The following is a 15,650-nucleotide window of genomic DNA, read 5'->3' as shown; positions in this document are numbered from 1 at the left end:
TGAAGGGTTAATAAGTTGTGCAATGAAGCGATTACACTAGGTTAATTAATTAATGACATGACACAAATAAAAAAAATTCCCCCCAAAACAATGAAGCAAGAATAACCAAGTAGAAGTTACTTCAAAATAGCTCAATAAAGTCTTTTGTTCTTCTCTCCTCTTCTACTACAAGTAGTCTGCTTTTAAAATACACTCATTTTCTTTCTATCCTTTTATATTCTCCTGTATCATTTCTGTTAATATGCAAAAAGGCACCCAGGTTTACTAAAAGGATTATATGAGGTGCTGCTTTTCCCAAAAGCTCTTTTATACATTGCTCTTTCCTATTATGGGAAAATATGTTTTTTGAAATACCACAACACAGAAGCTGACACAAAGAAAGATAAATCAAATGGGGATGCGAGAGAGAGTGCTTTTATGGGAAAATAAATATATAATTATTCCAAATATTAATAAGGCTTAGTTCATTGTAAATGTAAGCATTTTCATCTTCTTTTCTTGTTCTTCTTTTTCTTTGCCAATAGACCAATGCAAATATCTTACATGCTACTGGGAATGCAACATATTTTACTAGTTTGAACTGAGGATGTGCAAATCTATCAGCAATAGAAATCTGAGCAGATTTAAGGAATGACAATTCAGCCCTCTGACCATTTTCCACGAACTAAACAAGGTTTCTCATTTTACTTCATTAATAGTCATATTATCCTTGAAGTAATGCAAGCAAACTGTAAAACATAAAGGGAAATTTGCATTGCCACCAACTCAGGAGGGGGTAATTTTAGGAATTAAGTAAAGGGTTTTTAAATAAAGGAAACAAAAGCCTTCCAAGGTTTTGTACCATCCTATTCCTATTTTGTACCTATCCTATTCAAGCACAATATCCCACTGATTGCAATGGGGAGTTCTGCTTAAAAAGCTGGGGCATGTGGCAGCCCAGGAATTAGCACTAGCAGCTTTTCAAACATGCCACACTTAAGACAGGACGCAATGCTACCAGTAATTTGCCAAGGGAAAATCCGTCTAAAATTCAAATGCACTGCTGACTAAAATTAAGTGTCAGTTCTTTCTGAAAAGAAGAAAAAACAAATTCTTTAATATTCTTGTTGTGAAGTCATTGGCCATATCCTGGCTTAGGAGAGCATGTACTATAGTATTCCTGGCATTGAGTTTAGATGTTTGTGTTTCAGTATGAATAGAAATGATCAAGGAAATGACCAGAGATCAATAAATCATGATAAAAAGAAAAAAAGAATTGTGGTACTCTATAAAGACAAGATACTATATTCTTACTTAGTGGGATGATATTAAAGAATATCCAACTGTTTATGTGTAGATGTACTTCTCTGAAAATATTATACTTCATAGATCCTCAATTCTGACTTTTGGACACATCTGTTGTTTTTAGCAGCTCATGTAACTTGGCTTTCAGTGAAACAGTGAATATTTTCCTCTCCAACACTGTTCTGGGCAACAATGTAACAACTTTCTCATACATAGCTACACTGTAAATTATAAAGAGTGTGTGAGACAGAGAGGACTACTAATTGAGATGCCAACCTTGATCTGAGACTTGTAGGGATGTTTATGAAAAAAATTAGGGAGGCATTTGGGTGCTTGGACATCTCTCTCCCGCTCCCCTCCCTGCAGAAACTGGGACATCTCTCTCCTCCCTTCCTCTCTCCTCAGAGAAACCAGGACCTCTCTCCCTCCTCTTCCCTCTGGCAAAGGAGAGTGGACAAAGGACCCAGGCTTACCCCTGTTACGCCCTGACCTCCATCCCAAAACAGGGAGAAGGGAGGATTGGCCCTAGGAAAGCTGCAGTCCTGTGCCACCAAGGGCCCTTAACTACCTTGGCCAGTCCTGGGCCTGGACCTCCTTCCCAGGTTGGTCCTTCCTCCTCTTCCACCTTCTCTATTACATTCCCTCTCTTTTTAATCACTTCCTCCTCCACTAAAGACTATGCAGTGAGGGTTCATGGCAATCATCAGTGGTGCTTGGGGCACTGGATTCACTGCCCAAGCCACAGGCTGTGTGCTGAGCTCTAATTGACCCTCATGGACCCTGCTGGCATACTCTAGGTACCTAGAACATGTTAACGTACTCCAGCAGGGTCCACACAGGGCAGTGAAGAGTGCAATATGCAGCCTGTGGCTTGGGTGGTGAATCCACCCATTCCAAATCACTATGACTTGCCTACTATCAGACCCTCACTGTGTAGTCTCCCTCACCCTAGCTGGAGGTCAACTAATGCCTTGAAGCATAACGACTAATTACTTCTGTATCTCATAAATCCTTCCTGTGGTCTCAAGTGTGGTTCCAGAAACTTCTGAAGCTCTGAGAGCATCCTTTGGTGATCTATGGAAAATACTGACCTTGGCAACAGTTGTATTGAACTCGGGGTGTGACCTGTACAAGACCTGTACAAAATCAAAATCCAAAGGCAGACACATTTGCAACCCAGTACTCTGAGCGAAAAAGGACACTGCATGTCAATACTAATGAAAATTTTACCCACTAAGTGACTTATAAGCTGAGTCCCATTTTTGTAAGTGTCTTGGGCACCTAAGGCACTTTTGAAAAGGGATTTAGGCTCGTTAGTCACCTAGCTGCTTTTGTAGATTTTATCCAGTGACTAAAAGGGAGATATACCTGGAAGAGATGTCCTATGTGAAGTCACACACTAAAATCTAAAAAGAAGCAACAAAAATAGAAGCTTTCGACCAAAATTTAACATTAATATTTCCTTTACATCTTGTTTTCAGGTAGTAGAATAATTTTTATTGAAGAAAACACCAATTACCTTGAAATTTTAGTACCAAGAAAATATACTATAGTATATGTTTTTATGCTTAGGCCTTTTTATTTGTAAATTTAGATATTTAATTGTATTATAGATTTTATTAGATGAAGTGTAAATATTTATGTACAGTTCATATGATTTGGTATTTGAACCTTAAACAGAAGGATATTAATTGAAAGGACCAGGCAAACAGCTGTCTTTTGGTCCATCACCATTGTGTTTGGCTTAGATCAAATAAGAGACGACCAGCAATACTTTAATCTGCACATCCTCCTAGGCTTATTCAGCTCTCTCTGGCTCAGGAACTCTGAACCTGAATACACACATGGCTTCCAATCTCTAGTTGTTTATAGCAGTGTGTGTATTTAAAGAGTGTGTGTAGTGTAGCTATAGCCGTGTCCATCCCAGAATATTAGAGAGACAAAGTGGGTGAGTAATATCTTTTATTGGACCAACTTCTTTTGATCTTCTTCAAAAGAAGTTGATCCAATAAAAGATATTACCTCACCCACCTTGTCCGTTTAAAGATTCTGTTAAAATACAAGACTATTCAAATGCAAAGGCAGCCATCAGTTTTCCGTGAACCCTACAGCGTTCAATGCAATCACAAAGTACTTCTGTCTATACTGTCACCTATGTCAGTATAAGTTATCTCACTCAGGGGTGTGACTAAGCCACCCCTCTGAAGGACATAAGTTACACTAACCTAAGCGCCGGTGTGGACAGCTCTATGTCAATGGGAGAGCTTCTCCTGCCGACATAGCTGCCGTCGCTTGTTGAGGGTGGATTAATTAAGTCAATGGGAGAGCCCTCTCCTGTTGATTTAGAGTGGCTCCACTAAAGAGCTTACAATGGCACAGCTGCATCGGTGCAGTTGTGCTGCTATAAGCGCTCTAATGTAGCCATAGCCTTAGGTAGTGACGGTCCCCACTAAATGGGGCCATTGCTGGCTAACAAAGACTATTTGAAATAGAGAAAAGGAATTGGAATTGGCATAACAAAAAACATAATGGTGTGAAATAGAATTTACAATCGTCTTTGGAGTTTGGGGAGCACAAAGAGCTACAAAGAACTTTTTATCAAAACCTGAACCAGGTGAGGGGAGATTGCAAGTTCTCATAAATACTGCTATATCTCATTTTAAGACTGTGACAAAGGAGGTTGGCTGTGGATGGTTTATCATCGTTTCATTTCTCTGGTACTAAAAGTCAACATTTCGTTCACAGTATGCTGATACAGTATGTATTTTATTACTCCATGAATCTAACAATCTAAGTAAAAGCTCTTACTAGTTAATAACCTACACATCTTGGATTTCTTATCATAGAACATAATTTACTTACCAGATATGTTATAATAATAAATGAAATTTTAAATGTCTAAAATGCAATAAAAAGGTCGCACAAAAACAAACGCACACTGGTTGAAACCATGCAGCAAAACAAATTGCATGCTCTGTCATTCCACTATAGAGTCAGTGGCTTTAGTAGAACTAATCCACACTCTGGCAAGTAAACAAAATAAACATATATATAACACCAGAGAACTCACAAATAGTGCTCTATAGAGTGAGGTAGTGTTTTCACAAAAGACTAGTCCCGATGCTCTCCTTTCTTTTAAGTATCCACACCCAAAGTTTCCCTCGTAGATACTCTTAGGAAGATGGAAATGGAAGGAGAAAGAGAGTGATGGGATTGTGGCAGAATGAATGCACAAGCAGCTTTACTATATAGGAAAGTTAAGGAAAACAGTCAAAAGATTCCAGAATAACTGCAAGATGTAACATATAAGTAAATGTTTCCCATCATATATTTTTTCATCAAGTAATTCCACTTCTTTAGCACTGCAAGGCAGGTGTTTTCAAAGTTATTTGTGTATTTAAACTATATCAATACATTGTACTCGTACAGTACAGTAACCATGAGAGGATCCCTCAGTGATCTTCAAACATTCTCCTGGCTTACCCTGGATATTCCACATTTATGTTTTAACATGACAAGTCCTACTAAGTACGTGAAGAATGACAAGCCCTCTTCTATGCCATTTCCAGTGTAAGATAGAACACATCTAACATCAGTCTTTGTGGAGTCTGAAAAGTTTAAGATCTTTTTCCTCAAATGCAATGCTTTGTAATTCACAACGGGAAGGCAATACCATTAACAAGCCATCTTTGAACGCAAAAGCGACATTTCTTTATAGAGATAGCTATGGCTAGGGATTGAAAAAAATATTGTTAATGGAAAGCCTTCTGACTAAAACTAAATGCCTCTGACTGGGATTACCTACAAAAACATGTGGGTCTAACACCAATGCCTTAGATCTGAAATGTACTACTGATCAAGGATGGTATAAGTAAACTTTCCTTGTTCTGCATCACTAATAGCTGTCAATGCTGAAGAGATTCAGTTTCCAACTAACAATTACACAAAATTATTCCATTGAAAAATATTTGCACATTGAGAAGAGTCGGACGCCTTTCATGTTTTGTCTTGTAAATATTATTTCATACCAGAATTAGGGTGGACACATAGAAGACAATTTGCCACCTTTGGACAATTCCAGAGCAGAAAGACACTCTTGTTCTTTGCCTCTTCCTCATATAAGAAATATTCCTGCTAGAACTTTCAAGATTGTTATTATAGCAGAATAATTTGGCATCTATAACAATCTTTTCAGTCTCTCTTTAATGGAGGTCTTTCCATATCACTAATAATATTTTTCACCCATCTGTGAATTTTTTCAATTTTTGTTGTATCATTTTTGCGATAGGGTATCCAGGACTGAACATAGCACTGTAAAGGAGAGCGTACCATTGATTTATATAATGGCATTTTTAATATTTTCAATTCTATTTTCTATTCCACTCCTTATGATCCTAAAATTTTGTTTGCTTTTTTGGCAACACTGCAGAACAAGCTGAGGTTATCGCTGAACTGTTGGCAGCAACACTCAGGTCTTTTTCCTGAGTGGATAGCACTCCTCAAACTGCAATGCAGAAAGGGCAGTCATATGCTCTGGACAGGCAGTATATAGACAGTATCAGCCAGGGCCTATTTTCCTCATTAATGGAGTTAACTAAAGAGAAGGCAATCATGTTTGTACTTGGGACAAAAATTCACATTATTCTAGTACTGAGGAATCAGTGTTCCCTATCAGATTATGCCTTGAGGTTTTACTACCATATAAAGATGAATGCTACAAACTCCTACACTCTGAGCTAAAAATATTGTCTCAAAAAGCAGGCAAATCTCAAATTTATTCTGAGACATAATTTTTTTTAAAGACTCAAATTCTAATATGACCTTTTTGAGGGAAATAAGACTAAATTAGATGAAGCTATTGGATGTTTACAGGAAGCAGGAATATGAAGAAGTCAGAGTCAGAGTTGAGGCAGATTCCCCAACAAGTGCCTGGCTACCTGCTGGGGAAGCTGCACTAGTATGGAGAAGCAGAGCTTTAAGGAAAGGGGAAATAGAGAAGTAACAGATTTTGTTGTGTTTTACAATATTTTCTATACATACACACACTCAAAACTTGGCTCTAATTTGAGTAAAACCCAGTAGTTGAATAATTATTCACAATAGACAGTAGGGTACTATTTCTCAAAGACAAAAGTAGATGGTAGACAAATACTTTCCTAAGTGCTGGAGTACTATACAATAAAATTAAACTATATAGACAGATTCCAGAGACTTCCTGTTGAGTAACGGGTAAATTCTATGTGGATTTATGCCCCATTCATTTCTAATGAAGTAACAAGGTAGCCTCAGGGTGCAAATCCACACATGAAGTTTCCCTTTATAGTTTATACAAACTATCAACACAATTTCCAACCAATTGTTACTTTATAAAAAAATACAACCTATGCCAGAGTATATATGAACTGACTTGTGAAATGATGTTTGAGGAAGATAGGAATGGGGACGACTTGTTCAGCATGTTTAGAGTTATATTTTCCATCTTTCCATTTAAGCCATCTTTTAAGTGACACTAATTAAAAAAAGTATTACTTGTATAAATTTTCACACTTTTATCATACTTCCTTTTCTTGGTTTGAAAACCTTATGGGGTTAATGTTTTAGCCAACATCATAGCTACCAGTTCAACTGGAGGGAAAACCCAATGGTATCCTTCACACTCCAACTTAAGATATCGTTCATTCTGTTCCTGTTATCATTTATAAGTACGAAAACCACTTCAGTAATCTGTGGCCAACTACAAGATAACCAGCCCTTCCTACCCTTGGGCACCTTTATATATACAAGTATAATTGAAACTAGTGCTCACAAATTTATTCTTCACTATGGAACAGCTCCTAAGCCCAAACACATATAAGTCGGCTTGAACTCAAGGTAATGGGAGCTGCCCACTTCTCTTTTATAGGCTGGTCCATACTATTTTCTTTAGAAAAATATTACATAATAAAATATTATGCCAAATCCATCAAAGGAGCATTCTTTTAAAAATTACCTTGATTAAACAGCAGACTTTATGAAATACAGTTTACTACATTGTACTAATTTCTGAGAGACATGGACCATTACATTGTACACGGGAAAACATGAACAAGAGTGGAAAACATGGCATGTGTGTTAGTGAAGCAGTGCGGCATACTATTAAGCAAGAAGTGCTAGAAGGAAGTAACAGCCATCTAAGGCGTGGACTACTATCAGAATATGACTTACTGGTAGATTTCTTGCTGAATCCAAATAGAGAATAAGCAATGCAGAAGAAAGCCCATCATTGGCTTGGTCTTTATCAGCTTTAATGCTCGACAGCACCTAAAATTAAAGAATATATACTAAGCATGTTTCTATACATGCAAATAGTAATACATCCCTGATTAATTTTTTTCTTATGCACAAATACATCAAAACACTTGCTTATAAATAATAGTATTCATAATTAGCAAATCAAATAAAAATGTATATAGTGATAAAAGTTGTAATAAACAATATAGCTGATTTATAAGACAAATTACATCAGGTGTAAGATTAAATAGGAGTTCCATCTTCTTGAAGGTCTTCAGATGATTTTATAGTATTGCACACATTACTTATGAACTTCAAGCACTGCTTTTCCCATACGTTTTCTCTGATGTCTAATATAGCTCCTAATTAAATGCAATTAAATAAAACAAATAGCCAGCAATTTTTGCTAAATGTATCCTATTTCTTAATACTCTATATAAGCAATACACTGATAGTGAAACTGTCTCCACTGACAGGAGTTAGGAACTCATTTGTTTCTTACTTCCACATCAGAAGATGCACAAGTTCCTGCTGTTACCTTGGGAGGTAATTTTACATTTTGGCAGGTAGTTCTTTTAGTATGTTGTTAAACACTCAAAAGCTAAATTGAATGGATTTCATGCAGTTATACCAAACTAATTTGCTAGCATAGGCCTGAGTGCAATGTATTGGCAGTATTCCCATGATCATGCCTCTTTTACAGCAAACATAAGACACTTCGTATTAAGGATCCTGAAAAACAGAATTTTTGTGGATTCCCAACTCATGGGGCATGTCACAATGGAGATAAATTTATAGCTTCATTAGTAAAGACTTTAGCCTTGAGTCTAAACCACCTATTGTTCATTGTTAGTAATCATTCGGTACAAACGCCACATTAACTACTTGTTTGCAATGTTGTTGTAGCCATGTTGGTTCCAGGATATTAGAGAAAAAAGGTGGCTGAGATAATATCTTTTTAGACCAACTTCTATTGGTGAAACAGACAAGCTTCTGAGCCTCACAAAAGAGGAGCTCTGTGTAGTTCAAAAGCTTGACTCTTTCACCAACAGAACTTGGTCCAGTAAAAGATATTATCTCACCCACCTTGTCACATTAACTACTTAACTGTCTGTTATCAACCTAGTCCATTAACCTCCTAAATAGAAGAGCAATTCCTCCCTTAACAGAGGAAAGTTGATATGTGTTGATCCAGACAAAATACTATCTTCAGAGAATGCTATTTTTAGATAAATAAACCTGTCTTCTCTAAAGATTTTCTATAGATCCCGAAGTCTTTTCTTAATTTTGGGGGGATAAATTCTAAGCCTAAAATGATCTTGATTTTAAACCTGATTTGAGATCAGCTAATCAGCTCTCACTGTCAGTTTCAAGCATAAACACTAAGGAAAGTAGCCGAGAATTCTCAGTGGCGAGCACTACCTTTTATTTTTTCCTCCTTTTGGAGGTCCAGCAGAATTTGGTAAGTAGAAAGGTATAGTTTATTAAGATTAATTTTGTTTAGCATTTGGTTGACAATTTAGTATTGTTTTAGCTTTTGTTCCTTATGTAGTTTTATAATTATCATGGTTTTCTGGGGATTAACATTTGGCACAAGGTGAGACTGAACATAGTGGCTGTATGAAGGTTGGTCAATTGTATTTTAAAGCTTTTTGTATTCAATGTGCCTTGCTGCCATGGCAATAGACTCTACAGATAACATTTTCAAAAACACATTTAGACACCCATTTCCCATTGAAAGTCAGTGAAACTGAGGCACCTTTGAATATTTTACTCTGGATTAAATTAATAAACAAACATGAAAGTAAAAAGATGGCAGGAATGGTGAAAGCCAATCATAAGAAAGCTTGTCTACAGACCAAAAGGTAGATAACAGCTAACAGCTCTGCCAACAGGCTGGTCTTCCATAAACAAAAAAGATTTGAACATGATGTTGAAGATTCAAGTTAATGGGCATGATGCTCATCTTTACTTTACAGTCAGTAAGGACCAAGACAAGTTGTTTACTAGCTAATCATGATTAAACCACAAAGTTGTGGTGAGAATCAATTAACTCAATTCTTTGCAACCATGCTAATAAATGATAACATACTGTAGTAATATGATCCCAACAAAACTCAGCTTAATCTACAGCAGTCTTGTGTCTCCGCAACTCCAGTCCAGGCTGCCTCCTGATAAGAGACTGTCAGTTTTAAGATTTTTTTACGCTGTTTGGAGCCAGAAATAATGTATTTCCCCAGTGATTTTCTTCTTCTCTAGATGAAGATGTACCATTTCCCCCCTTTCTTTCTCATGTAGTAATAACAGACATTTTTATTTTTCTCTGTGCACCAGCATCAATGCCATATTTGGCAGGAGTCTGTGAATAGCTTTCAATAATATTGGTTGTAGTAATTCATTCCAGAAAGTAGTCATTGCTCAAACTTTTTTTAAAATTTAATTTAATCTAATTTAATTTTAGTGTGTCACAAAGTTCTGGCTCTTTTCTGGTGACGAATGGTAGATTAAAAAAAGTTACATACAGGACAGTCTTCATCATTTTTTAAGTATTTTAGTAATATCAGTTTATTCGCCTGAATAGAGTGTTAGTGTTTCTTTAATAATTACATACGTAAAAATAGAAAAACAAATAAAAAGTGACTTGTTAACTCTAAGTGTATATGATAATTTATTAAAGTATGCCAATGCAACCACAGATGGTTACATGAAACAGTGCAGGATATACAACACATCTGGAGACTTTGCCTTCAAGCTAGGCTCATTATTAACCAAGCTATGCCCATATGCTATGTAATTTAGGAACCAAGCACCATTAAGCATATTTATTGCATCTGTTAAGAATATTCACTGTGTCTAATAAATCAGGATACTGAGCACTCAAAATCCATAAATGTCTTTACATACTATATGCAGGGATACTGGTGCAATCTTTTTATCTGTTTTTAAAGATATGCTCTTTAAAAAAGCTGAACGTTCAGCCTTTAAGGATTATTAGGATCTTTGAAGCTGTTACTATGGGTAGCTCTTTTAAAACTGAATTCCATCAGTGAGAAGTTTCTAACTAGCAATGTGTATTTAAAGATGATCTCATATTTCCACAAAGCTTCAAAATATTTTTAATTCACAAAAAATAGTATAATTGCTACGTAAAAATAAATCCATAAAGAACTAAATTAGTTGCCTGGTGCTACAAGACAACTAAATCTCACAAAGCCATAGTTTTCCTTTAACCATTGTCCCATGATCTTTAGTAATTCTGCTACAACGTCACAGAAGCAGCTTGGGTCACAGACAAATCGGACTTGTCTGAAAGGTTCTAAAGCTGTATCTACAGGAGTAACACTACACGTCTCCCCAATCTTATTATATTTAGAGGACTGGCTCATTTAAAATTTTAACACAGAAAGAAAAGGCAGTGAAATTAGGATAAAGGACCTTGCTTCCGACTTTAATACCTTGTCAAGATTCTCAGCCGTTGGCATCAATGTAAGCCATTCCAGTTTTAAGTGCAATTTTCCTTTGGAGACTTCATCCAGAGTGAACCACTGCAAACAAAGCAAATTAAGCAAAATGATAATAAATAGCTAAGAGTTCACCATTTCATGAACAGCTATCATTACAATTGGCTAATTGACTTCTTTTTAATTGTAAACTAGAATAAATCAAGAAGAGCTCTAATCTGCAGAGTCTGAAAGGTGAAAGGATTCAGAGATGTTATGTGCTCCATTACATAAATGACTAAGATATAATAACACAACTGGTCAGCTCCATAACATAAATTAGCCAGTCATGCAGTCCCAATTTCTTGCAGCACCAAATGCTGTAAATCATTGGGATAATTCTTAAAAAAAAATTTAAAAGGTGTCTGGGAATTACAAACACAATACAATGTTACAGTAAATCCATAAGACTGCTGCTGTATGGCACAAAATTCCACTCCATGATCAAAACTGTGTAACAGGTGTTACTTTAATTAGTTTGACAGGTCTAATAGCACTTCATCTAGGCAAAAGAAACTATTCTACTGAGCTTTTGCTTTTTACAAAGACCAAATCACAAAAAACACATCAATCCTTCTGATGCTTAATCCCTGCTTGCATACGCTGGCATCCCTAGGCATGGTGTGACAAAAGTTGAAGGCCCTCGTCCTGCAACCTTCACTGATCCAAATCTCTCACTCCTTTGACTAATCCCAATGAAGTCTTTAACAACTATAATCCATGGGACAAGACCATGGGACATGCCACTAGAGTTCACTCATGTGTAAGGACTGCAAGACTGATTGCCATGGGGGAAAAAAAAGGGCAAACAAGTGAGTACACAGCAAGAGTTTTCTTATCAAACAGTGATAGACTTACCTCATCTAGGAGGCGTTCCTTCTCAACTTCAGTTAGATCTATCATTAGACTAGAAGAACAAAAACACTTTAGAGGGGAATCACAAAGCCTAGCATAGGACTTGAAAAACCCATTTATCCTGGCAAGCTTAATTTTGCAGCAGCATAGGCGCCGATTCTGTGGGTGTTCTAGAACTGGAGCACCCATGGAAAAAAATAGTGGGTGCTCAGCACCCACCAGCCACCTGCCGATCAGCTGTTTGGCGGTGTGTGGGAGGCACTTGGGGGAAGGGGAGGAGTGGGGGCAGGAAGAGGCAGAGTGAGGGTGGGGCTTTGGGGGAAGGGGCGTAATGGAGGTGGGGATGGGTCTTGGTGCAGAGCAGGTGTGGAGCACCCACCAAGAAAAATGAAAGTCAGCACCCGTGTGCAGCAAGTTCCTTCTCAAGAGAGGAGCTGGGAGAAAAGCAGCAGAATGGTCAAGCACTACTACTCCTTTAACATGGCAAAGGGAAGTCAGGGAGCCAAGTGGCTAGAACAAGATCAGAGGGGATGACAAGGGAACAGCATGACTGAGCTGCTGCTCTTTTTACAATATGGCGTGGGGAAAGTGAGCCGAGAAGCCTTTGAGCTGCTGCTTCTTTAAAAGTGCCAGGGCAAAGCAAGGAGTGTTGGCCCAGTTGTAGAGAAGGAACTAGAGGGAGGGAGGGTAGGGCAAGGAATTCATGTACATTGAAGAGACCAGCAGAGGCAGCACAGAAGCCTTGTAAGAGGTAAGATGGCAGAATTATTTGAAGGAGGAGGGATGGAATCTATTGTGGGACAAAAATGTTTTTTTCATGGGGAGGTGCAGTGGATGAGCATTTTGTTGGGGAAGATGTGGCAGTTCAGGTATTTTTCACACAGTCTATCAGGGTTAGTTCTTGGACAAGTAAAGTGTCAAGGTTTCTTTTCAAACTCTGCTTACAATGAAAAAAAGTGCAGTTATTTGGTTATTTGAAGCTATCTTTACTTTGTCTGCAAGGAAATACTTATATATTTATACACACACACACACACACCCATAGGTTTGACTTTGCAATGATATCTATTTCCATCAAGCATTTAATTTTTTCAGTCCAGAGTTAGACATTTTTAGAAAGAATATTCTGAAAACATGATTTTGGCAATCAATTGATCTTTAAATATTTATGGTAAATAGGCCCAATGGCCTGCGATGGGATGTTAGATGGCGTGGGATCTGAGTTACTACAGAAAATTCTTTCCTGGGTATCTGGCTGGTGAATCTTGCCCACGTGCTCAGGGTTTAGCTGATCGCCATATTTGGGGTCGGGAAGGAATTTTCCTCCAGGGCAGATTGGAAGAGGCCCTGGAGGTTTTTCGCCTTCTTCTGTAGCATGGGGCACGGGTCAGTTACTGGAGGATTCTCTGCTCCTTGAAGTCTTTAAACCACGATTTGAGGACTTGAATAGCTCAGACATAGGTGAGAGGTTTTTCGCAGGAGTGGGTGGGTGAGATTCTGTGGCCTACACTGTGCAGGAGGTCAGACTAGATGATCATAATGGTCCCTTCTGACCTTAATATCTATGAATCTATGAATAAACTTGTACAAAATGTTAGATTGCTTAAGAATTAATTCACTTCTTTTAAAGTGTTTTCATATGCAAATAGAGGTCAATTTTATCTATAGAATGGTACTCAATAGTCACATATATGTTTAGGATTCCAGAATACATATCCAGGGGATTAGGGAATTCTTATATTTACTTATTTACAATTTTTTAAAAAGATAAACGTTATTTTTAAATTTTATTTTACAACAAACCTCAATATATGCAAGAATTCCAACTGAGTATTTCAGAACATTTCATTTCTTTGGCCGTATTTAACAATAGATATTCCTGTTGTATTATTTACCTTCCCAGAAAGTCATCTTTGTCTGGATCTTCATCAAAGAGCTCAATCTCCAGCTCCTGTCCGGGATTTTCATACACTAAGGCCTAGGAGTATAGTAGTTATTAGCAGATAGACGGATGAGATTACCTAGTCATTATTACTATAGCAAAACATTTGTGAAACATTATGAATCATAGAATCATAGAATATCAGGGTTGGAAGGGACCTCAGAAGGTCATCTAGTCCAACCCCCTGCTCAAAGCAGGACCAATCCCCAATTAAATAAATGAACCACTGTGCATTTGTCACCACACAAAGCAATGATAATACATAAATAATAAATATTTAATCTGAATTTGGGGACCAAGTCAACTATTTTAAAGTGATTTTTAGCATCCAAATGCTGAAAACTAGATGCATTATAATGTATCAGTAGCATTATCTAGAGTTAACAGACTAGGATGAAGTTTTAGACTTAACACAGCACTTCCTGGCTTTAGAAAGACTCACTTATTTTAATTAACTGTATATCCATGTTCCTGTAGGTGGAAATATGTATGCTACTGCACTGTGATTTGATTTAATATTCTATTTTTCTGTTAAATGTGATAAAAATCTCTTGATTTGTGTGTGATGATGGCAAAATTTAATGACAGATCTTCCCTGAAAAGAATGGGATGGATCTAGCCCACTCTGACATTCATACTACACATGTTAATGTTTTGATAGCATGTCTAGAATTTATCTTCAGAAATACTGGGATTAATCCCAGACTAAAGAAAGCTACACCTTAAATCAATAGACCTTTATGTATCAGTAACTGGGATTTTAGCAGGAGACACATTCAGAAGTTTATCTGCGAAATCTCCCTAATATTTTCCACTGACCAGAACAAAGTGACTCATATTGGAAAACTATTTTAAACTGTGCAACGCAAACTCTGGCAGATTGTACCTCATACACTTCATTCCACTTTGGATTGAGATTTTCTTTGATGACCTTGCTTTGGAAGATTTGGTTGCCAACACGAATGATTCCATAAGGGTCTGACTTTCCCTTGACCATTCCCTTTAGGTAAGTATCTTTCCCTTCCAGATCCTGAGCTTCAATAAAGTGTATCCTTAGAACACCCTGAGAAAATGAAGAAGTGTTTACTTCATGATCTAGAAATATACATCATCAACAGTCTCAAAACCAGTTTCTGTAAATCCTTTAAAAACATTCCATCACTATTTTGAGACTATATTTGTATTTAATGTTGAGTACTACTAGTTTGTATTTCCAAACATTTTTATAGTAATAACTTTAATCTACAGTATCTGACTTTCTTCAGTTGAGGTCTTCAGAGACAAGGTAATTAAAATGCTAATGGCACTTTTTGTAAACACAGGTGTCACAGAGTTGCTGGCTCCTTTAAGGGGAAGAGGTGACCAAATCTATCTGTGATGGGCCTTTTTAAGGAGAACCCTCAGAAAGGAGGGAGGGGGCTGGAGGCGGAGTGGCTGTTTAATTAATTAAAACTGTGCTAAACTTAGTGACAACCTGTTGGGGGAAATTAAGGCAGAGCGTCCCTGCAGCACCACACCTGTCCACAAATGCTAACATCTAAAATTAAATAGTTAATTTTAATTTTTTAAATAAAAATACCCATCTGGGGCTTTGGTCTAAACCACTAACCATACTCTTTGGTTAGTGGAGGAAAAGGTTCTGCCAACGCAGACGGTAATGGATTTGGGGTCACACTTAACAGCTATCATTTATAAACACTTTATAAACTACTAATTAATGGAACGTCAATATAAACAATATGGCTGCATTCAGAGTAAGTTGTAATGTTGTATACACACACACACATATGTATATTTTG

At 37.2% G+C, this 15,650-nt stretch overlaps 1 protein-coding gene across 4 annotated transcripts in view; it reads right to left on the bottom strand.

Moving 5' to 3' along the window:
- ESYT2 (extended synaptotagmin 2) overlaps nt 1-15,650 on the bottom strand; it is a 130,307-nt gene that overhangs the window by 22,412 nt on the left and 92,245 nt on the right. For 2 of the 4 annotated variants that reach the window (XM_073334532.2, XM_073334535.2), the window contains 6 exons: nt 14,738-14,914; nt 13,805-13,887; nt 11,913-11,961; nt 11,010-11,099; nt 7,489-7,584; nt 4,355-4,456 (listed from right to left, as the gene is read on the bottom strand). In XM_073334532.2, the coding sequence (XP_073190633.1) occupies nt 4,355-4,456; nt 7,489-7,584; nt 11,010-11,099; nt 11,913-11,961; nt 13,805-13,887; nt 14,738-14,914 (597 nt within the window). The remainder of the gene's footprint in view (nt 1-4,354; nt 4,457-7,488; nt 7,585-11,009; nt 11,100-11,912; nt 11,962-13,804; nt 13,888-14,737; nt 14,915-15,650) is intronic. The other 2 variants (XM_073334533.2, XM_073334534.2) reach the window with 1 other exon arrangement.

Source organism: Lepidochelys kempii, chromosome 2 (assembly GCF_965140285.1).
Source record: "Lepidochelys kempii isolate rLepKem1 chromosome 2, rLepKem1.hap1, whole genome shotgun sequence".
Taxonomy (NCBI): domain Eukaryota; kingdom Metazoa; phylum Chordata; order Testudines; family Cheloniidae; genus Lepidochelys; species Lepidochelys kempii.
Note: the sequence above shows the minus strand (reverse complement) of the source record. Positions and strands in the feature narration are given on the sequence as shown.